Below are 24,477 nucleotides of genomic sequence, written 5' to 3' on the forward strand. Positions count from 1 at the left end.
GAACGTCGCCATGGAGATGGGGGAGGGGTAGTGATGACGTCATTGTGGGGTGTCACCCACCCCTGTTACGTCACTGCTTCCAGCGGTGATGTTACTGCTGTGACGTCATCAGTGACCCTATGATGTCACTGGTTGCCATAGTTATGCCATCCTGTGATGTCACTGGTGGCCACGGTGGTGACATCTTGTGATGTCGTCGGTTGCCATTATGATGTCATATATTGGCATGATGACATCATCCCATGACTGCACTGATGGTGATGTCATTGGTGACACTGTGACGTCATAAATCGTTGTGGTGGTATCGCCCAATGATGTCACTGCCCACAGTTTGTGATGTCACTGCTACGGCATCATTTTTTCCAGTGACGTCACCGGTTGCCATGGCAACATCGCCCTGTGGCGTCACTGGTGATGTCACCCCTGTGACATCATTTTACCCCAGTTGCCACGATAATGTCGCATTACGACATCACTGGTTGCTATGGCGATGCAAACACTGTGATGTCAACTTTGCCCTGTGATGTCATTGGTTACACGAGTGATATCACCTGATGACGTCACTGGCTGCTATGGGCGACATTGCCCTATGATGTCATTGATCCCTGGGGCGACATCATCCTATGATGTCTTGGGTTGCCATGGTGACACCATCCCTGTGATTTCACTGGTGACCCTATGACATCACCAATGGAGTCGGTGATGTCACCTCATGGCATCACCCATTGCTACATTGACGCCACCCTATGATGTCACCAGTTGCCATGGAGACCGCCCCGTTGCTCTGGCAAGGGGCTCTGTCACCTTGTGATGTCACCGGTTACCATGGTGATGTAGCCACCGTGACGTCATCAGTATCCCCTATGACGTCATTAATCTAATGGGTGATATTGCCTGATGATGTCACCGGTTGCCATGAAGACCACCCCCGTTGCCGCGGCGACATCACTGTGACCCCTCCCCGGTTGCCATGGAGACGCCCCTCCCCCCTCCACCATCTCCCCCCGCCCCTCCCCCACCCCAGAGCTTCTATTTTTATTCCCGGGGGGGCCGCGGGGGAAGGGGAGGGGTGGGGGAGGGGCGGGCGGGACCCCCCAGCGTTAGGGGGGAGGGGGGGGGGTTGGGGGAGGGGCGGGGGGAGGGGCGGCTCCCCGGGCGTTTTTAATTAAAAAAAAAAGAAAAAAAATTCCGGAAAAAAACCTAAATTTCGGAACCCTGAAGTGATGGAGAGCTATGTGCGCGTGCGCTGGCGGCGGGGCTGGAAATGGCGAGATCCCATTGGCTGAGAGGAGGGGGGGTGAGGGGACTGGGATAAACTGGGAGGGACTGGGGGGACTGGGACGGACTGGGATTGAACTGGAATAAACTAGAGGGGACTGGGATTGAACTGGGGCGAACTGGGACAAACTGGAAAGGGCCGTTTTTCCGTGAAATCAGCCCAAAATGAGGCGTTTCCAGCCAAGGGGCGGTGAATCCCCTCTGGGCGATGGGAGGGTCGGCGCTGAGGGGACGGAAAGCGCAGGAAGAGCCAGAGGTGAGAGACCCCCAAAGCCCCGTCCCTCACCGCGGGAGCAGCCAGGACGCGGCGCTGGTGGAAAATGCCGTTTTTCCGTGAAACCCGCCCAAAACGAGGCGTTTCCCGCCGAGGGGCGGTGAATCCCCTCAGGGCGGTGGGAGGGGCGGCGCTGAGGGGACGGAAAGGGCGGGAAGCGGAGGCGCACGGGACGCCAGGGGGCGGTGCGTCAATCAGCCAATCAGCGGAGGCGCTGCGGCGGAGGAGGCGGGGCTTGCGACAGCGGGAAGATGGCGGCGGGCAGCGCCGGCACTGGGCCGGGAGCGGGGCCCGGCGGAGGCTCCGGAGCCCGCAGGGGCAGCGCGAGCCGGGACGCGGAGGCCGAGGTTTGGTGCCGGCGGGTGCGGGAGCTGGTGAGCGCGGTTCCCGCCAACCGGCTCTGCTTCGAATGCGGCCAGCGCGGCGTCACCTACGTGGACATCAGCGTGGGCAGCTTCGTGTGCACCGGCTGCTCGGGGGCGCTGTGAGCGGGGCATGGCCGGGGCGTGAGGGCGGGCCCGGGGGAGGAGCGGGGGCGGGACTAATTCACACCTGAGCGCGGTGGGCGGGGCCGCACTTCTTTAAGGTGTCATTGATTGGCTGTTCCCTTTGTGGGCGGGGCTCGGCGGGAGGGGGCGTGGCCGCGGCACGTGGCTTCACAGGCTGCGCTATTCGGGCGCCTCTTTTTGGGGACACAAAGCTCATTTTTGGGTGTTTACGGGCGCAGGGGGGGCGCTGACCCCCCGAATCCCCCCGCAGGCGGGGACTGAACCCCCCGCACCGCGTCAAGTCCATCTCCATGACCACGTTCAGCGAGGCCGAGGTGCTGTTCCTGCAGGCGCATGGCAATGAGGTAAGGGGATGGCTGCTGGGGGGGCTCTGCCGTGTCCATCCCACCCTGTCCCCGTCTCCACGGACCCTCCCCGGCCCCCCAGGCCTGCAGGAGGGTCTGGCTTGGCACCTTCGACCCCCGGACGTCGCTGCTCCCCGACTCCCGTGACCCCCAGAAGGTGAAGGAGTTCCTACAGGAGAAATACGAGAAGAAGCGATGGTAGGAAAGGGGCTGGGGACGTTTTTACGGGGGGCAGCACGGGGTGGGGACCCCTGAGATAATTGTTCCCCTCCCATGGCAGGTACGTGCCACCAGAACAAGTGAAAGAACAAGTGAAGCCCCCCCAAAGCACCTCAGCAGAGCCCGGGCCCCCCCAGCTCCTCCACGGGGACACAGGGACGCTGCCACAGGTGGGACTGGACCCCTCCTGGGGGTGCCGAGGTGGGAACAGCCCCCCCTGACCCTGCGGTGCCCCCCCAGCCTCGCCCCGCTGCCCGAAAAGCCAGCACCGACCTCCTGGCTGACATCGGGGGGGACCCCTTCGCCAGCCCAGCTCCTGCCCCCGCCTTCGCAGCCTTCCCTGGTGAGCTTGGGGGTCTCGGGGACTCGGGGATGGGAGCACGGGGGTCTCCAGTGACCTGGTAACCCCTGAGTGACCCCAGCTTTGTCCCCAGGCCCTGCCCCAGCCCGGTCTGCCTTCCCTGCTTTCGAGGCCTTTGGAACCAGCCCTGGAGCACCCACGTTTGGGGGGGCTGTGCCCCCCTTCCACATCCCCCCCAGCACCACAGGTACCCCAAGAGCCCCCGGGACTCTTGGAGAGGGACCAGGGAGGGGTTTGGTGCCACCCAGGTCTTTGGGACACCTGGAATTGATGGGCAAGGGGGTGATTGGGGTCTCCTCATCCCTTGGGGTGCTGGGGAGGGGGCTTGGGGTCCCACCATCCCTCCACGGTGACACCTGTGCCCACCCCCCAGGCTACACCAACCCCTTCACAGCTCCTGTGGCCCCCAGACCCTCCACAAACCCCTTCGAGATCAACGGGCCTGGTGAGTGACCCCCTGAGCCCCCCCAATTCCCTGACCCCATTATTCCCTGACCAGGGTGGGTCTGGGACGCCTCTGACCCCCAATTCCCTGACCAGGGTGGTGTGTGGGGGTCCCAATCCTCTGTCCCCTCTCTCAGGTGCTGCTTTCACCTTGCCCCCTGTTCCTGGGGGCTTCCCCAGCCCCTTCCAGGCCGATGGTAAGAGACGAGCGGGTTAAATATTGTTAAATTTTATATGTTTATAAACTGTCCACCCTCCCACTGACCCCTCCCCATTTTTCCCCCCTCAGGTTTGCCTTTCTCTGGGTTCAGCGTTGCCAAAGCTTCCACCAACCCCTTCGTGGTGAGCACCGGGGGGTTGACGGGGGGTCCGGGCCCCCTTTCCCTGCCGCTGACACCCCCTGTGCCCCCCCAGACCGTCCCGGCCCCGGCGGCGCCGTTTGGGATCCGGCACCGGGCCACCAACCCCTTCCTATGACCACAGCTGCTCCCTGGGGGCCCCGCAGCACACGGCCTCTCCGCCGGGACCAGGTTTTATTTTTGTTCCGAGAGATTTATCGCGATATCTAATATATATTCGGTAAAAACGGCTCCGATCCGTCTCGCTGCGTTGCCGCGCCGAGACCTCCCCTCACGGCTTCGGTAAAGATGGCGGCCTCCTCTTAGGGCTCTGCCCTCGGTAAAGATGGCGGCCATGGGTGAAGCCTCCTCTTCACGGCTTTGCCCTCATTGAAGATGGCGTCACCAGAGCCCCCTATGTGCCCTCAGCCATGATGGCGCCCTGGGCCTCACCCCCTGAAGGTGCGGCCATGGCAGCCTGCCCTCAACAAAGATGGCGCCAGGGGAAATTACCGGTGTTGGCCATTAACGAAGGCACCGGGGGGGGGGGGGAAATTAACGGAGGCACCGAGGGGGGCGGAGGGGAATTAACGGAGGCACCGGGGGGAGACCGACGCCCCCAGCCCCTCCTGCGGGGCCCGGGCCCGGCTCGGCTCCTCCCGCACCTGCTGGGGAAGGGCGGAATTAGCGGCGGAGCTTTGGGGACGGGGTTGGGGGGGGACACACGGGGCGGCACAGCACAGCTTGGGGGGCGGGGGGCGTCCCCTTTTGGGCACAGAAAGGGCGAAAACGGACAAAAAGCTGAGCGGTGGCAGCAGGAGAGGGGCAGGACTGAACCCCCCCGCCCCGGGGTTTGGTCCCAGCCGGTGATCGGTGTCACAAAGGGACAGGGATGTACCAAGTCTGATTTTGAGGGGGGTATCCACACTCAGAAACAAAACTATTACTGTTATAATAATTAGAGCGACAGCCCTATATTAGTTAAATATAATAATTTTAATAATAATATTTAATTACAATAAGTTTTGGTCATCCTTATTTTAGTGTTCCTCCGCCATAATTAAGTTACAATTAACTGTAATAATTAACTTATGTTCACAGTCCTGTATAACAACTCATTATAATACCTCATTATTATAATAGTGACAACTTATTATAATAATAAAACTCATAATAATAACTCATAATTAATTATAATATGAATAATTGAGTTCACACCCCCAGGGGGGCACGGGGTGTTCAGCCCCTCCCCCTTCCCTGCCTCAGTTTCCCCAGCGTTAAGGCACAAGACAAAGGGGAGGGGACGAGAAAAGGTGCAAAGATCGGGACCCCCCTGGGGGTTTGGGGGTTCCCCCGGGTCCAGGGATCTCCCCCAAGTTCTGGGGGGTTCCCCGGGTTTTTGGGGGGTCCCTCAGCAGCCAAAGAGCGCGCGGTGTGCGGCCAGGAGCAGCGCCATGAGGAGGCCGTAGAAGAGGACGAAGAGCAGCCCGGGGGGGGAGCGCCGGGGGTGGGGGGGCTTCACCTGGTGGGGGGGGACCCTCGCGTCAGCCCTGGGAGGGTGCGGGACCCCCCCCCTCAATCAATCCCACCAGGAACCTCCCCAAATCAATCCCACCACCCCCCTCAGAAAAGGACCCCCCCCCCTTAATCAATCCCACCAGGAACCTCCCCAAATCAATCCCAACACCCCCCTCAGAACAGGACCCCCCCCTCAATCAATCCCACCCCCCAGAATGGGACGCCCCACCAGAATGGGACTCCTCCCAAATCAATCCCAACCCCCCCCAGCTCGGTACCTCGGAGGGCGGCGGCGTCCGGCGGGGGCTGGGGGGGCCCTGGGGGGGTAAAAGAGGGAGTCAGGGGGGGTTTGGGGGTCATTTTTGGAGTTGGGGGTAAAAATGGGGTTTGGGGGGTGATGGTTGAGGGGTCAGGGGGTCAAAAAGGGGGTTTGGGGGTGTTTATTTGGGGTTAGGGGGTAAAAAAGGGGATTTGGGGGCTGTTTTGGGGTACTTTAGGGCAGTTTTGGGGTCCCATTCACAGCCCAGGGCCGCAGCCGCTCAGGGCAGTTTTGGGGCTGTTTTGGGGTTATTTTGGGGCAGTTTTAGGGCAGTCACTCACCGCCCAGGGCCGCAGCCGCGCCGCCACACGCCCCAGCAGCTCCAGGTCCCCCCCCAGCTCCTCCGGCAGCCGCAGCTGCAGCAGCGCCTCGAGGCTCTGCGGGGTGGGGGGCACAGCAGGGACCCCCCGAGCGAGTCAGGGGGGCACAGAGCCGCAGATCCCCCCCAAAATACCCGGGGAGGGGATGGGGGCGTTACCTGGCGCAGCTCAGCCATCAGCTGGTCGGGGTCCGGGGGGGCTGCGGGGACATTCGAGGGGTCAGGGGGCACTGGGGAGGGGTCACAGGGGAGTTTTTGGGGCCAGGGGCTGGGGAGGGGACACTTTGGGGACACTGTCATACCTGGCTTGGTGGCACTGTGCGAGGAGAAAGAGGAGGAGGAGGAGGACGATGAGGAAGGGCTGAGGCAGGCGCCGGGTTTTGGGGGTCCGGGGGCTCCATCAGGGTCCTGGGGGGGTCTCCGGGGAGGGGTCCTGAGGGGGTGAGAGCAGCCAGTGCCCGGCCCGTGTCCCTCTGTCCCATCCCATTCCCAATCCCATCCCAGCGCCCCAATTCCCAGTGCCCATTTCCCAATCCCAAACCCCAGTTCCCAATCCCTGAACACAATTCCCAGTCCCCAATTCCCAGTTCTCAGTCCCCATTTCCCAATCCCAATTCCCAGTCCCCAATTCCCATTCCCAGTCCCAAACTCCAATTCCCACTCCCCAAACCTCAAACCCCACTCCCATTTCCCAGTACCTGTCCCAGTCCCCATTCCCATTTCCCAATTCCCCTTCCCCTGTACCTGTCCCGGCTCCTCTCCCTCTCTCTCTCCATCCACACCTCCAGGTTCTTGGGGCGCCGCCGGCAATTGGGGACCCCCCTGCAGGGACGGGGGGTGGGGGGGTCAGACCCCCTCAAACCCCCCAGAGCCCTCCCAGAGCCCCCAGACCCCTCACCTGCTGCCCTCAGGGCTGTCACCTCTCGGGGTCTGGCTCTGCTGCTCCTGGGGGGGACAAAGGGGGGGTCAGGATTTGGGGGAAAACCCCAAAATTTTGGGGGGGATCAGAGATTTGGGGGGTGACATCACCTCGGGCGAGGGCTCCTCCTCCAGCTGCTCCGGGTCACTGTCACCGGCTGTGGGGACATTGGGGTGACAGGGGGGGTCCCCAAAAGGTGACAGAGGGTCCTAGGGGGGTTTTGGGGACCCCGGGTAGGATTTTGGGGACCCTCTCCCCTCACCTGCCCCGCCGTGCATCTCCCTGTGCTGCCGGGACGGCTCCGAGGACTCATCCGAGCACTGAAACGGTGCCAAAGAGGGTGCAGGGTTGGGAACACCCCAAATCCCCCCGAAATTCCCCCAAAACGCCCCCAAATCCCACCTCGTTCCCCGACCAGCGCTTGCTGCCGCTGTCCACGCTGTGGAAGCCGGAGTCCAGCCCCCCTCGCTGCCGGAGGGGACACGGCTCGTCCGGGGGGCTGCGGGGAGGGGGCAAACAGCGCTCAGAGAGACCCAAAAACCCCAAAAACAGCGGGGCGACCCTCCCCGAGCCCCCCCTTTACCATGCGGGCACGGGATGGGCGGCAGCCTCGGCTTCCAGGTACTTGAAGATGTGGACTTTGCCCTTCAGGCAGATCTGGGGGGCACAGAGTGCTCAGCCGCAGCTTTTGGGGGGTCGGGGGGCTCCCCGGGACCCTCCTCACCTGCGCAGGGGGGAACTGGAGCGGGTTGTTGTCCGCCAGGAGCGTCTGGAGGTGCCGCAGGCGGCGGAAGCAGCGCGGAATCGCCACCACCCGGTTGCAGGAGAAATCCAGGCGGACCAGGGGCAGCTCCGAGAGCTCTGCCGGGGGGAACACGGGATGGAGGGAACCCCCAAAAGCGGCGTGACCCCCTCCCCAGGACCCTCACCCACCCGCGGGCAGCTCCGAGAGCTCTGCCGGTGGGACACGGGATGGAGGGGAGATCGAGGGGACCCCCCAGGACCCTCACCCACCCGCGGGCAGCTGCGAGAGCTCTGCCGGTGGGACACGGGATTGAGGGGAGATCGAGGGGACCCCCCAGGACCCTCACCCACCCGCGGGCAGCTGCGAGAGCTCTGCCGGTGGGACACGGGATTGAGGGGAGATCGAGGGGACCCCCCAGGACCCTCACCCACCCTCGGGCAGCGCCGCCAGCTGGTTCCGCCGCACGTTGAGGTCCCGCAGCGCCCGCAGCTGCCCCAGCCCCGGCGGCAGCGCCCGCAGCCGGTTACAGCCCACGTCCTGCGGGGCGAGACGGGGCTCAGCGGGGCCCGGCGCGGCCCCGCGGGGTCCCTCCGGCCCGGGCCAGGCTCACCAGCTGCCGCAGCGTGCGGAGGGCGCCCAGGTTCGGCGGCAGCCGGGCCAGGCGGTTGTTGCTGGCGTTGAGGACGCGGAGCGGCAGCAGGCACAGGCAGGCGGGCAGCGAGCTGAGCTGGTTGCGGCTGCGGAGGGGACACGGCGGGCTCAGGGGCACCGCTGGAGCCTCCCGGTCACACCGGCGGGGCTGGAGCATACCTGAGGTCCAGGTGAGCCAGGGCCTGCAGGTTGGCGATGGCCGGGGGGACGCTGCGCAGGCAGTTGTGGTGCAGGCTCAGCCCTTCCAGAGACACCAGGCGGCAGGCGGCCTCCGGCACCTCCCCGAAACGGTTCCGGGACAGGTCTGGAGGGAGCCGGGGCAGCGTGTGGGACAGCGGAGGGGACCCGCAGGGATGGGGCATTCCCGGGAATAGGGAACGACAGGGACAAGGCAGCCTCAGGAAGGGACTAATGGGGATAAAGGACGCCTCGGGATAAGGACAGGGGACGCAGATCCGCGGGGACAGCGGTGCTGATGGATCCCGAGCCGCCCGGCTGAAGCTCGGGGACGCTGAAGCCGCCGGACCGCCCGGACCGGGAGCTCCGGCTCGTCCCGTCCCGGCGCCTCCGGCAGCTCCCGCGGGCCTCGGGCTCCGGGACGCGCCGAGGGAGGCGGGGCAGCCGCAGTTTCCCCTGGGAAACACCCCGAGGGACCCGGGGCTGTGGGGAGGGGTCGGGGGTCCTGCCCTGGGGCCGCGGCCTCACCGGCCTGAGTGGTATCGCTGAGGTCCCAGCGCCGCGCCGCCGCCGCCGGGAAGGCGCGCAGCCGCCGGCCGGCCAGGCTGAGGGTACCGGAGGCCTCTGCTTCTTCCAGGGCGCGCTCCGTGCCGGCTCCTCCGGGCAGACGGCCCGGCAGCGGCGGCGGCTCAGCCGGGACAGCCCCCAGCGCCCCCGCCGCCATGGCGGACCCAGAGCTCCGCTCGCCGCGGCCGCCGCTGCCCGACTGAACCCCGGACGCTTCCGGACCCCGCCGCGGGGGCGGGGCCAGAGTGGCAGCCAGTCAGAGCAAGGGGCGCGAGGGGACACGGCGAATCGGAGAGGGACAGTGGGGGGCGCTGCCTGGAGAAACGCGGAAGTTTGGTCTTTGATTGATAGGTAGGTTGAACAAATCGTCGTCAAGTGATGGGGGATGCTGCCCAACTGCAGCCAATCACAGCTAAAGCACAATCTCCACCAATCGCGGGGAGCTCGTTGCCTGGCAACGGCAACGAGAATTTTGGCATCAGCCAATCGAAACAGAGGAGGTGGGAGCAGCGCCCGAGATTGACGCGGCGCCAACCAATCGCGTTTGACGCAAAAGCGGGATAATAAAAACCCTGCGCGTGGCCGGGGCGTGACGGCTCCACCAATCAGGAGTTACGGCAATGATTGACAAACAGGGAAGGCTTGGAGGCCACGCCCCGGTCCTTCAGCCCCGCCCACCGCTCCTCTTAAAGGAGCCGCACCTTTTCAAGGGGGGGGGTCCCCATTTTGAGGGTCCCATTTTCTGGGTCTCACTTTGGGATCCAGTTTTGAGGGTCCCATTTTGGGGGTCCTATTTTTAGGGTTCCATTTTGAGAGTCCCATTTTGAGGGTCCTATTTTGGGGCTCCCATTTTGAGGTCCCACTTTGAGAATTCCATTTTGGAGTCCCCATTTTGAGGTCTCCCCTTTGACTGCGTCGCCCGGCCTCTTTGCCCCCAGACCCCTCACACACACGCTCCATCTCTGCACCCTTTATTACCGAATGCTCGGGGGGCACCCCCGCGGCCCGGGGCGGGGGTCTCAGGGCCGGGGTCCCTCAGGGGCTCCCCCGACACGGCCTCTTGCTGAGGTTGCCCAGCACCTGCTGCTGCTGCGGGCGGTAGGGCACCACGAAGGCGTCGGGCGGTAGCAGCGCCGCCCCGTCCGCGCCCAGCCGCCCCATCAGGACGTAGCTGGAGCCTGGAAGGGATTTGGGGAGGGGGCGTCAGGGCCAGGGGGCCCGAGCAGAGCCCCGCGGGCGCCCCCCGGGCACACGCACCTTTCTTGAGCGCGGGGCAGAGGCGGCAGGGCAGCTGCACCCGCAGCGAGGATCCCTTGGCGGGCTGAGGCAGCCCCAGCGCCGCCGCCGCCTTGAACACGCCGAGCACGGAGAGCACGGCCCAGCCCGGCTCCTGCGGAGGGCCCCGCGACACCGACTTCACCGTCCCGGTCAGCACTGCAGGGACGGGAACGGGGTAAGAACCCTTAAAGCTCGGGGTTGGGGGTTTGTGGGAGCCCGACCTCACTTTCCCCTCACGGTTCTGGGGAATTCTCCAGCGCCCGACCTCAGGTTCCCCTCACGGCTCTGAGGAATTCTCCAGAACTTTCTGGGTGCTCCCTGCCTCAGTTTCCCCTGTCGTTTTTGAGGGATTCTTCAGACTCCCAGCCTCAGTTTTCCTTCATGGTTTTGAGGATTCTCCAGAACCTTCTGGGCACTCCCCGCGTCAATTTGCCCTCACAGATTTGGGGAGTTCTCCAGTGCCGGGCCTCAGGTTCCCCTCACGGTTCTGAGGAATTCTCCAGAACTTTTCGAGCGCTCCTTGCCTCAGTTTCCCTCACGGTTCTGGGGACTTCTCCAGACTCCCAGCCTCACTTTCCCCTCACAATTTTAGGGATTCTCCCCCCCATTTCGAGCTCTCCCCGCTGTGTTTCCGGGGTGTTTCTCACCGAAGTCGCTGCTGCAGAAGTTGCTCTGCAGGGTCCCGGCGCGGCGGCAGCGCTGAGGGCAGGGGGCGGCCGTGGGGACGGGCTCGGCGTTGGGGCCGGGGGGCGCCTTGGCCTTGGGGCCCCCGCGGGGCTTTGGGGCGGGGGTCTCGGGGGTCTCGCTGCCCCCCGCGGGGTCCCGCAGGGTGTAGGAGGCCGAGAAGCCGTCGGCGGTGACGCTCAGGTCGGACACGAACTGCACCAGCAGCTCCGGGGAGCTGGACACGATGGGGCTGGGGGATTTGGGGGGTCAGGGGGATTTGGGGTGTCTCGGGTGGTTTGGGGGGTGCTCATGGGGTCCCGGGTGCGTTTGGGGGGATTCCAGGTGGGTTTGGGGGGTCCCAGGTGGGTTTATGGGGTGCTCAGGGGGTCCCGGTTGCTGTCAGAGGAGATTTGGGGGGATCAGGAAGGTTTAAGAAGGATCGGGGCAGTTTAGGGGGGGATCACACGGGGTTGGGGGGATGCTCAGGGGTCCCAGGTGGGTTTGGGGGGACCACAGGTGGGTTTGGGGGTGCTCAGAGGGTCCCGGTTGCTGTCAGGGGGTATTTGGGGGGGTTTCGGAGGGATCGGGGCAGATCGGAGGGGCGGGCCGGGGGGCCTCGTGGGGAGGGGGCTCACCCGGGGGTCTCCTCCCCGCAGAAGCGGCCGAGGCGCCGCGCGTCGTCCCGCGCCCCCCCCTCGAACACGGCCACGTAATCGTAGCGGCAATGCGGGTCGGGCTCCACGTCGAACTTCCCGAACCGCAGCTCCACCACCTGCACATCCCCCCCGACCCGGGACCCGTGCTGAGACCCCCCCGGGTTCCCCCAGACCCTGCAGACCCCTCCCCAAATTCCCCCGAGCCCCCCCAGTCTCTGCTCAGCCTCCTGTGACATCCCATTGTGACCCCAAAAAGGAATTTCTGACCCCTCCCAAAGGATTTCTGACCCCCCCAAATTCCTCCTATCGCCCCCCAAACCCCCCCCAGACTCACCAACCCCCCCTTGAACACCCACAAATCCCTCCTGACCCCCCCAACCCCCAAATCTAAACGTCCCCTAATCCTCCTGACACCCCAAACGCCCCCCCAAACCCGCTGTGAAACCCCCAGACCTTGCCGGGGGGCGCCACGATGTGCCAGGAGCAGCTGATCCCGGGTGGATAATTCTCCTCGGGCCAGTTCGGGGTGCTCAGGCTGCCCTGGGGCTTCTCCAGCCTCCCGCCACAAAACTGATGCTCTGGGGGGGGTGGGGGTCGCGTTTTTGGGGGGCACAAACACCTTCGGACCCCCCTTCCCTCCCCACACCGCCGGCGTCTCCTCTGTCCCTGAGAGCCCCCAAAATTTTGGGGGAAATTTGGGGAGGGCTCCGCCAAAACCACCCTGGGACTGTTGAGGAGATGGAATCTGGGGAGTGAGACCCCCCGGGAATGTTTTCTGTAAATTTTTTAATTCTTTAATTTTTTTTGGGTGGGCGGGGGGGTCGTACTCACCATCAAAATAGTGCCAGGACTCCCCGAAAAATTGGGGTTTATTAAAGACCCCCGAGCGCCGCCGTCCCTGGGGGGGCCCTGCAAAAGGGTTGGGCTGGGTTGGGGGGGGCCTGGGGGGCTCCACGGCGCTTTTTGGGGTGGCTTTGGGGTTTTTTGGGGCGGTTTGGGATGTTCCATGCGGCTTTGAGGGGTCTCTGTACGGATTTGGGGTCTGGGTGGTTTTGGGGTCTCAGTGCTCCCTCCTTTCCCTCTCAGCTTTTCCCTCCCTTTTGTGCCATTTTTTGGTGCCAATAAATGAAGTTTCCTTGATTTTGTGCCATTTTTTTGTGCCAAAAAATGAGGTTTCCTTCATTTTGTGCCTTTTTTTTGCCAAAAAAATGAAGTTTCCTTCATTTTATCGTGACATTTTGCTCCATTTTCCTCTCTGGCTTTTATCTCCAACTTCTTTCTTTTCACTCTTTTTTCTCCTCAGTTTTAAAATTTTTTTCTTTTCAGTTTTTCTCCCCTCATTTTTTCTTTTCCTCGTATTTTTCTCCTTTTCCTTTCACACTTTCCTTTTCTCCTTAGCTTTTCCCTCCTTTCCTCCCTTGCACTTTTCCCTCATTCCCCTGTTTTCTCCTCAAACTTTCCCCCCATTTCCTCTCTCCCCTTTTCAATTTCTTCATCACACTTTTCCTTCATTTCTCTTTTTTTTTTATTTTCTCACTTTTCTCCCCATCGGGGTTTTCCCTTTCTGTTTTCAGTTTCACACTTTTCCCTCCTTTTCCATTCACACTTGTTCCTAATTCCCACTGTTTTCTCCTCATTCCCACTCTTTTTTCCTCATTCCCACTGTTCTCATTACTAGTGTTTTTTATTAAAACAGTGTTTTAATAAAATAAAGAGTTTTAATAAAGTGTCCTAGTATTCCTCATTCCACTGTTTTGTTTTCTCCTCATTCCCACTGTTCTCATTCCCGCTGTTGCTTTTTCCTAATTCCCACTGTTTTTCCTCATTCCCATTATTTTCTGCTCATTCCTACTGTGTTTTCCTATTCCGTTTCTCATCCATTTTGCTCATTCCTACTGTTGTTTTTCTAATTCCCTGTTTTCCTTCCCATTATTTTCTGCTCATTCCTACTGTTGTTCTTTCCTCATTCCCACTCTTTTCTCCTACGAAATTTTCCAATTTCACCTGTTTTTCCCTCTTTCCCATCTCTGTCCGGGGAGGCCTTTTGCCCTGTCATCCCTCAGATTTTGGGGCTCTTTGTGGCACTTTGGGGTCTCCACCAGATTTTGAGGGCATTGCTGTGAGGTTTTGGGTCTCTGCACATTTCCAGGGTGGTTTTGGGGCGTCCCCCGGGCCTGTCCCTGCTCCCCGCCGGCGGCGCTCCCCCGTTTCTGCCCCGGGGGTCTCCCCCGTTACCCACCGTGGCTCGGGGGGCTGCCGGCGCTGAACCAGGCCAGGAAGCCCCGTCCGGCCGTGGCGCCGTCGCTCTCCATGGTCAGGCGCAGCCGGTTCTGGGGCGCCCGCAGCGCCCCGGGGCGGAAGGTGCCGCAGAAGCGCCCCAGGAGCGGCGCCGCGGGGCCGTGGCCCCCGAACACCGACAGGGCGTCGAAACGGCACCGCGGGTCCGGCTCCAGGTCAAACACGCGGAACGAGAGCGTGGCCACCTGGCCCTCGGGCACCTGGGGACATTGGGGACACCAGTGGGGTCTGGGGACATTGGGGTCTGGGGACATTGGGGTCCGGCTCCAGGTCAAACACGCGGAATGAGAGCGTGGCCACCTGGCCCTCGGGCACCTGGGGACACAGGGGGTCACCAATGGGGTCTGGGGACATTGGGGACATTGCAGGGTCACCACCTGGCCCTCGGGCACCTGGGGACGTTGGGGGGGTCACAATGGGACATTGGGGACATTGCAGGGTCACCACCTGGCCCTCGGGCACCTGGGGACGTTGGGGGGGTCACAATGGGACACTGGGGACATTGCGGGGTCACCACCTGGCCCTCGGGCACCTGGGGACATTGGGGGTCACCACCAGGAGCTGGGGACACTGCAGGGTCGCCCTATCCAGGGAGCCCCGGGTGACCAGGTGGAGGTTGCCGGTTCCGGGGAGTCCCTCGGGTGTCGGGGTGACCGTGCGGGGTCTCCGGGGAGCCCCCCGGGGGTCCGTACCGTGATGGTCCAGGTGCAGTTGCTGCCGGGGGGGTAGTGCCGGGGGAAGCCCTCGCTGGCGATGAACCCCGACTCGCCGCGATGGTCCCCCCCGCACGGGAACACCGGGAACACCGGCCTGGGGGGCACACGGGGGAGTCAGAACCGAGGGAACCCCGGCGGTGCGGGGGTCCCGGTTCCGGGGGGTTCGGGACAGCCCCGGCTCTGGGGGGGCTCCTGGTTCATGGCTCCGGTTCTGGACCGGGCAGCGAGAGGCTCCCGGTGCCTGGGGGGGGTCGGGAACCGCGCGGGGCTCCCGGAGCGAGTTGTCCCGAACCGGGAATGTCCCGCCCCAGGCCCAGCCCCGTCCGCGGGGGTGGCGGTGCCACGTTCGGGGGGCGGTCCCGTCCCGGGGGGGGGTCCCGGGAGTCCCGTGCCGGTGGGGGGGGCCCGGGGTGGTCTCGGGGCTGCCGTCCCGGAGGGGTCCCGTCGGTGCCGTTACCTGGTGGCGTTGGGCCGGGGGCTGGGCGGGGGGCTCGGGGGCGGCTCCTGCCCCGCGGCCCGCGGGGGGCTCAGCGCCCCCAGCGCCCCGAGCAGCAGCAGCGGCAGCGACGGCCCCAGGCGGCTCATGGCGAACGGGGCCGGGGCGAACGGGGCCGGAACGGGACAGGAACGGGGCCGGGGGGGAACGGGGTCCAGGGAGGGGGGAACGGGGGGCGGGAATGAACGGGAAAAGGCGTGGCCTGGCGGCGACACGCCCCAAAGGGGCGGAGCTCACGAACCCAGCTCCGCTCTGCCTGCGTGGGAGGGGCGGAGTTTTCCTGAAGGCCGCGCCCACAAACAGAAAGAGGCGGGGCCCTACGCGAGTGGGCGGAGACGGAGGCGTGCTCAGGGCGTGGCCTAGACATGCCAAGCTGGAGTGGGCGTGGCCAGCAGAGAGGAGGCACCAGACTTGGGGGGGGCCCCATAATTGAGGCGCTTCTGTTTAATTAGCGGGATCGCCATTAATTAAGGACTCCCCTCTAATAGGGGGGGCCCTCCTGACAGAGAACCCCTCCCCAGACACACACACACACGCGGGGGGGTGGGGCAGTGTGACAGCAGCTGGGGGCTCCCCGGGGCGGGGACACCCCCGAAATGTGGGGAGGGGGCTGTGATTGTCCATTTGGGGAGGGGGCGCGCCCCCAAATCCCCCTACGGGATTTGACCCCGCGCCTTCAGGTCGGGAGCCGAGCGCTGGCGGCGGACCCGGGGCGGGGGTGGGGACCCCCCATCCAGAGACCCCCGGCGGGGCCGCCCCGAGTGGGGAGGGGGCTGCAGTGAGGGGAGGGGGCTGTTTTCAGCTTGGGGGGCGTCCCCCGCGCCCCCTGCCCAGGCCAGGCGGTGCTGGGGGTTGCTCTTGAAGGGGAAGCGCAGCTTGGGGTCCTGCTGGAAGCGCGGGGGACGCCGGGGGGGCTGCAGGAGGGGCTGCGGACCCCCGCCCGCCATCAGCCGCGCCTGCTCCTGGCGCAGCCAGCGCAGCCGCCCCCGCCGGAACGCCGGGTCCTGCTCCATCAAACGGCACAGCCGCGCCGCCGCCGCCCCTGGGGGCGAGGGGGGGTCCGCGCGGGGCCGGGGGCAGCACGGGGAGGGGTCCCGGGGGGCGTCCTGAGGGGGCGGATCGGCATCATCAGCGTCGTCCTGAGAGGGGATGGAGAGGGGGTTACAGGGGTCTGGGGGGGAATAGAGGGGGCTGCAGGGGTTTGGGGGTGCTGTGGAGTGGGAGGGACGTTTAGGGGTGTCAGGGGATGGGGAGGGGGCACTCGGGGTGTCAGGGGGCTCCGTGCATCTCTCAGGGTCCCTCTGGGTCTCTGTGGGGTTCCCCGTGTCCCTCAGGGTCTCTCAGTGTCCCTCAGTCCCTCCCCGTGTCTGTCAGTCTGTCCCTGTGTCTGTCCATCAGTCTGTCCCAGGCTCACCAGGGGGATGGGGATGATGTGCTCCATCTGCCCCACGCGTGTCCCTCAGTCTGTCCCTCCCCGTGTCCCTCAGTGTCCGTCAGTCTGTCCGCGCTCACCAGGGGGATGGGGATGACGCGCTCCATCTGCCCCACGCGGTCGCGCAGGGCCCGGATCTGCTCGTCCTTGGCGCTGTTCTGGCGCCGCACCTCGCTCAGGATCCCAGCCAGCCTGTCCAGGTGCAGCCGCAGCCCCTCCACCTCGCTCACCTGGCACACAGGTGTGCATTTTATCAAAAATCCTTTCTTTTATCAAAAACCCTTCCCTTATCTGCCTGAGCTTGCTCCGGATCCCCCCAGCCTGTCCAGGTGCAGCTGTAGCTCCTCCTTCTCCCACCACACTCACCTGCTCACCGCCTTCATCCTCCTCCCACCACACTCACCTGCTCACCGCCTTCATCCTTCTCCTCCTCCTCGCGCAGCCGCGGTGCCGGCTCCAGGCTGGGCTCGGTGCTGACCCTCGGGGCTGGCGATGATGATGACGATGATGACGATGATGATGATGTCCCCGGTCCCCGGCGGCGCTGCGGGATCTGGTAGACGCGCAGCGGCTCCCGGCGCCCGGCCCGGCGCGGCCCCGAGGGCACCACGGAGGGCACGGAGGGCACCGGGAGCGGCCGGCAGCCCGGCCCGGGGCACGGGGGGGGCTCGGGGCACGCGGGGACCTCGGGGGGCTGCGGGGAGATGGGACAGAGATGGGGGAGAGGCCCCAAGGAGGCGGGGGAGCCCGGGGGGACACCCCGGAGACCCCCGAGACATGTTCAGGACAGTCATGAGACACTGAGGGGACCCAGGAGACACCCAGGAACCACCAGGATTCCAAAACGCCCCCCGTGCCCCCCTCACCTGTGTCTGCTCCGACCCCTCCTTGTCCCCCTGGGGTTGGTTCTGCAGCTCCTGCAGCCTGGGCCGGGGGGGACACGCAGGGTGAGCCCCCCCAGGGCTGATCCCGGGGCTCCCCAGGCCCCGTGCCCACCCGTGCAGGTGCCCCCAGCCCGTGCCCACCTGTGCAGGCGCATGTCGATGCCCTGCTGCTCCAGCAGCTCCCTCTGGGCCAGGTTCCAGTCCAGGGGGGGCCCGGGGGACGCCCCCTGCTCACGCTGCCGCCGCGCCTGCTCGGGGTGCGTGAAGCGGAACACGTGGTTCTGCCCCAAAATCAGCCTGTTCCCTGGGATGGAGGGGGTTAGAGGGGATTTCAGGGGAGATTTGGGCAGGTTCTGCCCCAAAATCAGCCTGTTCCCTGCATTTGGGGGGGTTAGAAGGGTTACAGAGGAGATTTGGGGGAGATTTGGGCAGGTTCTGCCCCAAAATCAGCCTGTTTCCCTGCGTTTGGGGGGGTAACAGGGGGATTTTAGGTAGATTTGGGCAGGTTCTTGCCCAAAATGAGGGTTGGGGAGGGGGTTGGGGGGGTCACAGAGGGGATTTGGGGCAGATCTGGGCAGGGTCACAGGGAGTTTAGGGTGGATTTAGGTGGAAAACGGGGCTTTGAGGGTGTCATAACAAACTCCAGAGAAAATCTGGGGGCGACACAAGATTTATCGGAGGTCAAAGAGAATTTGGGGAGGAAATTTGGGATTTTTGGGGGGTTTCAAAACCTGTTCTTGGGCACAGGGGGATTTTGGGGACACACAGAGGGATTTGGGGGGGCTTTGGGGGTCCCTACCCGACTTGAGCACCACCGGCTCCGTCACCTGCTTCCCGTTGACGTAGGTCTCAGCCCCCTCACACGGCTCCAGCGTCACCACAGCTTCAGGAGGGGACAACAAGGCGAGGGGGGGTCACCCCCGTGCCGAGGGAACCCCAAATCCCACCCAAACCACCCCAAAATCCCCCCAGGAGCCTCGCGGTACCTGGGGGGGCCACGCTGACCTGCTCCAATTGCAGCATTTTGGGGAGAAAAGGGGTAAAAAAGGAGTTAATCTGTGCCAGGAGAAGGCTGGGCAAGGGGAGGGCACCCCAAAATCCGGGAGGGCACCCCCAAAATCCGGGAGGGACCCCCAAAATCCGTCAGGGACCCCCCAACACCCCGTACCTTCCCCCGAGGAGGGGTCGGGGCAGCTGCGGAAGAGGCAGTGCTGGTCCTGGATGGACGGTCCCGAGAGCTTGATGTCCACGTCCACCCGTCCCACCCTGCCCAGGGGGGAAAACACAAATTGGGGGGGGTCCCAAAGGGGGTCCTGAGGGGGTTTGGGGGTCCCACAGCCCCCCCACCCACCTGGTGACGCCGTCCTTGATGTGGTACAGGAGGCACTCGGACATCAGGGGGTCCTCGTTGAGGTTCACCAGGTGTGGGGTCTGTTTGGGGGGTTTGGGGATAAAAAGGGGGGTCAGGGGTTGGGGGTGACCCTCAGGGTGAGGCAAACCCCCCCCCCCCCAATTAAAAAAAGTTAAAAATTTGCCTTTTTGGGGGAAAACACCCCGACAGTGCCACCGTCCTCGCGCAGAGCCACCCCCATCTCGGCCAGCAGCGCTTCCCTGTGGGGGAGCACAGGAATTTGGGGGGGAAAAGGAAATTTGGGGGGTTCAGGAATATTTTGTGGGGGCTCAGGAATATTTTGGGGGGGTTCAGGAACATTTTGGGGGTCCAGGGCCCCCCCTCACCGCTCCAGCCTCAGCGCCTCCGTCCGTCTCAGCTTCTCCTCCCATGTCTCGTTCAGCTCTGCGATGATTTTTTCCGTTTCCTGGGTTGAAAAACAAATTTTGGGAGGGGTCCCCATGGATTGGGGACCCCCTCAGGCTCCCCGAGGAGCAAGGCAGGGGTTCTGGGGGTTTTTGGGTTTTTTGAGAGTTTTTTTTTGGGGTTTTTCACCTGCAGCCGCTCCATGGCCTCAGTGGGGCCCAGGGGGGGCTCCAGCCCCGGGTCCCCATTGAGGGTGGGGGGCGCCGTGCTGGGCGGGGCGCTGGAGGTGAGCGAGGGGTCAGTGAGGCCTGGGGGGAGATGGGGGGCTCTGCGTGAGGGGGGGGGGCACCTGCTGCACCCCCAAATCTCATCTCCCCCGAATTCTCTCTGCAACTGACACCCCAAATCCGCCCCCCCTACAAAATCCCCTAAATCTGACCCCCAGACCCCACAAACCCCTTTAACCCCATCCTCAAACCCCAAATCCCACCAAATCCCCCTTCAGAGCCCTAAAAGCCCCCAGATTTCACCCAAACCCCTCACCCTGCGCGCTGAGCAGCTCCCTGAGCCGCGTCACCTCCCGGCGCAGCTCGCGGATCAGCCGCGCGTTCGGGTCCTCGTTGATCACCGCGTGGCACCGGATCTGCTTCGTGCGGTCCGCGTACCTGGGGGCACAAAACGGGGAAAAATGGGGAAAAAACGGAAAAAGGGGGGTGGGATCAGCACCAGGACCCCCCAAAACCCCCCCGCCGTGGCACCGGATCTGCTTCGTGCGGTCCGCGTACCGTCCGCGTACCTGGGGGGACAAAACGGGGAAAAAAGGGGAAAAGGGGGGAAAAAGGGGGGTGGGATCAGTGCCGGGACCCCCAAACCACCCCCAAAGCCCCCAGAGCCCCCTCCTCACCGCAGCGTGCTCAGCGTCTCCTCATAGCTGCAGTCAGCCGGGCTCAGCGCCGCGATCATGGCTGTGCGCGAGTTCCCTCCTGTTTATATGCATTTATATTTATATAAACATTTATATATTTGTATATAAATACATATAAGTTTTTATATACATACATCTATATAAACAGAAGAGAACTAAATATATAAATATATATGTATAATACATAAACATATTAAAATTATTTTATATATAGTAATTATTATTTTTGAAAACTAGATATATTAAAATAATATATATAAAATAATATAGTATATGTTTATATACATAATAGATATAAGAATTTTTATATATAATAGTATAATAAATAAAACAATAATATAGATTAACATATAAATACATATAAATAGGAGAGAACTAAACATATAAATATATATAAATAATAATATATAAACACTATTTTGTATGTAATAAAATTGTTTTTAAAATAACATATTTAAACAATATATATAACATAATATCCATTTACATATAATATATAGAAATTATTTAATGTATAATAAAATTGTATTAGTAAATAATATAAATAAATAAATACTATATATATATATATATATATATATAAATATCCTGAGCCCCCCAATAGATCAATATCCATATTTTGGTACTAGATAAATACCCACATTTTCAATAAATCCCAATAAATCAAACCCACCCAGGTTCTCCTTCAGCAGCCACGTCAGCACCGAGTCCCGGTACGGGATGAACTCCGGCTTCTTCTTCTTGCTGGTCTGCCCGGGAGGATGAGGAGGGTGGTGAGGAAGGTCGTGAGGGGTCCCCAAACACAGGGGTGGGGGACCCCAGACTCACCGCCTCGGCCAGGGCAGAGATGACCTTGCCCAGCGTGGTCAGGGACTTGTTGATGTTGGCGCCTTCCTGGGGAGGAGGAAGAGGGGAGGAAGGCTCAGGAGGGCTCTGGGGGGCAGGGGGGAGTAGCCCCCTCTTTTCTGGGGGTCCCAGCCCCTCTTTTTTGGGGGTCCCAGCCCACCTTGAGGCGGATGCCCTTGGCCCCCGAGGCGTCGGCGCGTTCGCTGCCCGCCAGGTCCACCAGGGAGATGCGGCTGACCTGGGGGGATTTGGGAGAAATTTGGGGGTGTTTGCGGAATTCTGGGGGTGATTTGAGGGAGCGGAGAGAATTGCTGAGTGCTGGATGAAGCTAACGGCGAATTTTGGGGGAATTCAGGAGATTTCGGGGGGATTTCAGGGTGATTTTTGGGGGATTTCAGGAGGGGTTTCAAGAGACTTTCAGGGGATGATTTGAGAGCGATTTCAGCGGGATTTCAGGGTGACCCAGAACTGGTGTGGGATGGATTTGGGGGTCACTCCAGGCCCCCCCCGACCTTCTCAGTGGCCAGCTCGCTGAGCGGGTCCTGGCGGCGCTGGCTGAACACGATGCTGAACACGGCGTGCGAGCGGCTGCTGGTCTCGTTCATGTTGGTGGCCGCCACCGTCCTGCAGGGGACCGGGACGGGACCCTCGGTGCCTGGGGGAGGTTCTGGGGGGTCCAGGCCACCCCCACACCCCGCCCTGCCCACACCTGGCCTTGTTGCCGCTGTCCATGAGGTCGGCGATGTCGGCGAAGGAGGCCACGGCCAGGCGGGACAGGTCCTGCACGTAGGGCCCGAGCAGGGGGTGCTCCCGCACCCGCAGCCCCCCGCGGCTCTTGGGGTTCAGCAGGTCCCGCACGCGCTCGCAGTAGATCTCCAGGTAGCTCACCTGGGGGGGGACAGCCTCAGGAGGGGCCGGGGGTGAAAGATCCAAACTGGGGGGCAAATCGATGGGGATTTTGGGGGGATTTCAGGGATGATTTCTGGGGGGTTTCAGGGGGTGATTTCAGGGGGGAATCGCCAAAATGGTGACGGGGGAAACTCCCAAAGTGCTCAGCTGAGCCCCCAAAATGTTGGGATGGTTGAGCCCCCAAAACGTTTGGGGGTGAGTGGCAGATGAACCCCCAAACTATTGTGGGGGGCGTCTGGCGACTCTGCGGGACTCAGCGTCTGAACTTTGGTGTCTGAACACCCAAATTGCCCAAGGGGGGGTGTCTGCAATCCAGGGCTCACGCTCTGACCCCCCAGAGCCCATGAGACCCTCCCCAAATACCCCCCAAACCCACCTCCACAGAGAACGACAGCTCCGGCGACCCCTCCCGAGCCATGCGGGCGAACAGATCCTCGCAGAGCTGCGGGAGAGGAGGAACCGTGAGCCGGGATCCGGGGGGGCTCCAGCCCTTCCCGAGCCCCCCGGGAGCCCCCCCAGCCCCCGGACCTGCGGGATGATGCCGCGCTGCCCCGGCTCCTGCCGCCCCATCATGGTGTAGGACTTGCCGGCGCCCGTCTGGCCGTAGGCGAGGATGCAGACGTTGTAGCCCTCGAAGGCGTGGGCCAGCATCTCCTCGCCGATGTCCTGGTACACGCGGCGCTGTGAGGCGAAGTTGGGGTCCTCCTCCTGCGGGGGGGGGGACACTCAGGGACCAGCCCCTCTTTTTTGGGGTCCCAGCCCCTCTTTCTGGGGGTCCCAGCCCCCCCGAGCCCCCCGAGCACTCACCGAGGTGTGGGACCAGTAGGAGTAGTCGAAGGTGAAGTGTTTGGTGCCGTCCTTGGGGAGCTTGGGGTTGGTGATGCCTGTGGGGTGGGGGGGTGACACCGGCGTTGGGGTGACCCCCCCACATCAGCCTCACCCCCCCCCCAGCACCCTCACCCCCCCCAAAACCCTCCCCGTTGCTATTTTTAGCCCAGGGCAGCTGCACTCCGGGCCCGGGGCCAGCACGGGACAAGGACGGGGACAAGGGGGGGGGTCCCATATCGTGATTCCCCCCACCCCCCCAGCCCTGGGGGTCCCTCCCCTGTCCGGACCCCCCCAGGGACGCCCCCCACTCACAGGTGGTGTTCCCCCGCATCTGGATGACACACTTGGCCTGGCGGCTGCTCTCCCTGGCGCTGAAGGGCCGGACCCGCACCGCCACCTTCACCGAGGCGCCCGCCATGCCCGCGACAGCCTCAGCCTGTCGCGACAGAGAGGCGTCACCGCCCCCTCCCCTCCCGTCACCGCCACCCCTCGGCCAGGTGTGCGTGCCAGGTGTGTGTGCGACCCCCGGGCAGGGCAGGGCAGGGCAGGGCAGGGCAGGGGGGCTCCGTGCCCCTCCCCCGGTGCCGCCCAAGGACAGCCCTAAAAATAAACCCGGGGGGGGCGTTTCATAAAAAATAAAAACCAATAAATAATAATAAAAAAATAAACAGAAGTAAACATATAACAATCTAAAAATACAAATACAATAAATATAAATATATAAAAATAAATACAAATATAGACAAATATATAAATATATAAATAAAAATTACATATGCATATAAAACAAAATAAAAATAATAAAATTAAAAATAGTAATATGAAAAATAATGAAAATAAAAATAAAATATATAAATATATAAGTATGAATATAAATACGACAAATGTAAGTATATAAATATACACATACACTTATATAAGTATATAAATACAAATTTTATATAAATATAAACATATAGAATCAAATAAGAATAATAAAAATAAAAAAAAAGAAAATTAAAAAAAAAAACAAAAGAAAATAAAACCGGGGGAGGGGGTGAGCAAAGAGCCCCCAGCCCCCGGTCCCAACCCTCCCCAGCGCGCCCCAAAATTCCGGGAGAGCCCCGGCAGGGTCAGAGGTCAGGGACGGGGGCACAGGGGGAGATTTGGGGTAGGGGGGTGCGATCCCTCCCTGGGTTCCCCCCCTCAAATCCCAGGTGACTCCAGGTCAGCATAAACAGCACATGACACCCCCGAGCGTCACTGAGCCCCCGGGACGCCCCACGCCCCCTTCCCACCGCCAAACCCGCCCCCACCCCCCTGTGAACCCCCCGAATTTGCTCCCCGACCCCCGACACCCCCCAAGCTCTCGCCCGCTCACCGGCCCCGCGGTGCCGCATCCCCTCGGCCCGGGGCTGTCCGGGGGGTCCGAGGGGGGCCCGGGGGTGTCCCGGGGAGTTCCCGGTGGGCTCCGAAGTTTTCCCGGTGGTTCCCGGAGGTTCCCAGCGGTTCCCGGCCGTTCCCGGGGGGTTCCGAGGGGTTCCCGGGGGCTCCTGGCGGTTCCCGGGAGTGTTCCGTGGGTTCCCGGGGGTTCCCTGGGGGGTTCCGGGGATGTTCCGGAGGTTTCCCAGTCGTTCCCGGGGCTCCGCGGCGGCTCCGGGGCTGCGGCCGCGCCCGGGCCCGGCGGGGCGGGGCTGGGCCGGTCCGGGGGCGGGGCCTGGGGCGTGGCGCGAGGGGCGGGGGTCGATACCCCGCCCTTTGTTAAAAGGGCAACGCTGTACAGATGGGGCCCACATCTAGAGCGGGTTTTCCCGCGTTTTTACCTC

At 62.4% G+C, this 24,477-nt stretch overlaps 4 protein-coding genes across 6 annotated transcripts; 1 reads left to right on the forward strand and 3 right to left on the reverse strand.

Moving 5' to 3' along the window:
- Positions 1-1,765: 1,765 nt before the first annotated feature.
- On the forward strand, positions 1,766-4,774 carry AGFG2 (ArfGAP with FG repeats 2). 3 transcript variants are annotated; one of them, XM_064737718.1, is made up of 10 exons: positions 1,768-2,036; positions 2,312-2,405; positions 2,488-2,603; positions 2,686-2,794; positions 2,865-2,967; positions 3,059-3,172; positions 3,359-3,430; positions 3,567-3,626; positions 3,719-3,771; positions 3,844-4,774. In XM_064737718.1, the coding sequence occupies exons 1-10, from the start codon at positions 1,804-1,806 to the stop codon at positions 3,904-3,906; spliced, it is 1,017 nt and encodes a 338-aa protein (XP_064593788.1). In that variant the 5' UTR covers positions 1,768-1,803; the 3' UTR covers positions 3,907-4,774. The 3 variants fall into 3 exon arrangements, with proteins under 3 accessions (XP_064593790.1, XP_064593789.1, XP_064593788.1); XM_064737720.1 differs by lacking the exon at positions 2,865-2,967 and having other exon boundaries at positions 1,766-2,036; XM_064737719.1 differs by lacking the exons at positions 3,359-3,430; positions 3,567-3,626 and having other exon boundaries at positions 1,767-2,036.
- A 42-nt stretch (positions 4,775-4,816) lies between these two features.
- LRCH4 (leucine rich repeats and calponin homology domain containing 4) lies at positions 4,817-9,181 on the reverse strand. Its single transcript, XM_064737717.1, has 16 exons — positions 8,944-9,181; positions 8,398-8,542; positions 8,198-8,324; positions 8,019-8,124; positions 7,567-7,703; positions 7,426-7,499; positions 7,245-7,341; positions 7,105-7,162; positions 6,953-6,999; positions 6,822-6,868; positions 6,668-6,745; positions 6,226-6,356; positions 6,083-6,123; positions 5,886-5,981; positions 5,564-5,602; positions 4,817-5,289 (listed from the first exon to the last, which is right to left on the reverse strand). Exons 1-16 carry the CDS (start codon positions 9,137-9,139, stop codon positions 5,179-5,181), a joined length of 1,530 nt encoding a protein of 509 aa, XP_064593787.1. The 5' UTR covers positions 9,140-9,181; the 3' UTR covers positions 4,817-5,178.
- Positions 9,182-9,937: 756 nt separating this feature from the next.
- PCOLCE (procollagen C-endopeptidase enhancer) lies at positions 9,938-15,245 on the reverse strand. The gene is made up of 8 exons (XM_064737704.1): positions 15,054-15,245; positions 14,573-14,690; positions 13,822-14,080; positions 12,036-12,160; positions 11,562-11,698; positions 10,908-11,176; positions 10,240-10,416; positions 9,938-10,160 (listed from the first exon to the last, which is right to left on the reverse strand). Exons 1-8 carry the CDS (start codon positions 15,179-15,181, stop codon positions 10,018-10,020), a joined length of 1,356 nt encoding a protein of 451 aa, XP_064593774.1. The 5' UTR covers positions 15,182-15,245; the 3' UTR covers positions 9,938-10,017.
- Positions 15,246-15,505: 260 nt separating this feature from the next.
- On the reverse strand, positions 15,506-24,339 carry KIF1C (kinesin family member 1C). The gene is made up of 23 exons (XM_064737710.1): positions 24,033-24,339; positions 22,985-23,108; positions 22,652-22,728; positions 22,373-22,552; positions 22,221-22,286; positions 21,645-21,823; positions 21,448-21,559; positions 21,096-21,173; positions 20,918-20,983; positions 20,763-20,838; positions 20,069-20,147; positions 19,708-19,829; positions 19,354-19,472; positions 19,146-19,225; positions 18,944-19,019; positions 18,760-18,839; positions 18,577-18,674; positions 18,208-18,291; positions 17,550-17,712; positions 17,391-17,448; positions 16,928-17,218; positions 16,605-16,754; positions 15,506-16,231 (listed from the first exon to the last, which is right to left on the reverse strand). The coding sequence occupies exons 2-23, from the start codon at positions 23,088-23,090 to the stop codon at positions 15,746-15,748; spliced, it is 2,826 nt and encodes a 941-aa protein (XP_064593780.1). The 5' UTR covers positions 23,091-23,108; positions 24,033-24,339; the 3' UTR covers positions 15,506-15,745.
- Between the last annotated feature and the right edge of the window lie 138 nt (positions 24,340-24,477).

This window comes from Zonotrichia leucophrys, unplaced genomic scaffold (genome assembly GCF_028769735.1).
Source record: "Zonotrichia leucophrys gambelii isolate GWCS_2022_RI unplaced genomic scaffold, RI_Zleu_2.0 Scaffold_99_161681, whole genome shotgun sequence".
Lineage (NCBI taxonomy): Eukaryota > Metazoa > Chordata > Aves > Passeriformes > Passerellidae > Zonotrichia > Zonotrichia leucophrys.

What these genes read in the sequence shown, in the direction of transcription:
- KIF1C (XM_064737710.1), bottom strand. Translation starts at nt 23,090, where the DNA reads ATGGCGGGCGCCTCGGTGAAGGTGGCGGTGCGGGTCCGGCCCTTCAGC. An exon ending in AGGCCATGGAGCGGCTGCAG is followed by an intron (nt 19,226 to 19,353) that starts GTGAAAAACCCC and finishes TTTTCAACCCAG; the next exon opens with GAAACGGAAAAAATCATCGC. An exon ending in AGGATGAAGGCGGTGAGCAG is followed by an intron (nt 16,755 to 16,927) that starts GTGAGTGTGGTG and finishes CCTGTGTGCCAG; the next exon opens with GTGAGCGAGGTGGAGGGGCT.
- AGFG2 (XM_064737718.1), top strand. Translation starts at nt 1,804, where the DNA reads ATGGCGGCGGGCAGCGCCGGCACTGGGCCGGGAGCGGGGCCCGGCGGA. An exon ending in ACCGGCTGCTCGGGGGCGCT is followed by an intron (nt 2,037 to 2,311) that starts GTGAGCGGGGCA and finishes ATCCCCCCGCAG; the next exon opens with GCGGGGACTGAACCCCCCGC. An exon ending in CTTCCACCAACCCCTTCGTG is followed by an intron (nt 3,772 to 3,843) that starts GTGAGCACCGGG and finishes GTGCCCCCCCAG; the next exon opens with ACCGTCCCGGCCCCGGCGGC.
- LRCH4 (XM_064737717.1), bottom strand. Translation starts at nt 9,139, where the DNA reads ATGGCGGCGGGGGCGCTGGGGGCTGTCCCGGCTGAGCCGCCGCCGCTG. An exon ending in CAGCGATACCACTCAGGCCG is followed by an intron (nt 8,543 to 8,943) that starts GTGAGGCCGCGG and finishes GGCTCCCTCCAG; the next exon opens with ACCTGTCCCGGAACCGTTTC. An exon ending in GCTGGCGGCGCTGCCCGAGG is followed by an intron (nt 7,704 to 8,018) that starts GTGGGTGAGGGT and finishes TCCCCCCGGCAG; the next exon opens with AGCTCTCGGAGCTGCCCCTG.
- PCOLCE (XM_064737704.1), bottom strand. Translation starts at nt 15,181, where the DNA reads ATGAGCCGCCTGGGGCCGTCGCTGCCGCTGCTGCTGCTCGGGGCGCTG. An exon ending in CCCCGGCCCAACGCCACCAG is followed by an intron (nt 14,691 to 15,053) that starts GTAACGGCACCG and finishes TGTGCCCCCCAG; the next exon opens with GCCGGTGTTCCCGGTGTTCC. An exon ending in CGGCAGCCCCCCGAGCCACG is followed by an intron (nt 12,161 to 13,821) that starts GTGGGTAACGGG and finishes CACCCCCCCCAG; the next exon opens with AGCATCAGTTTTGTGGCGGG.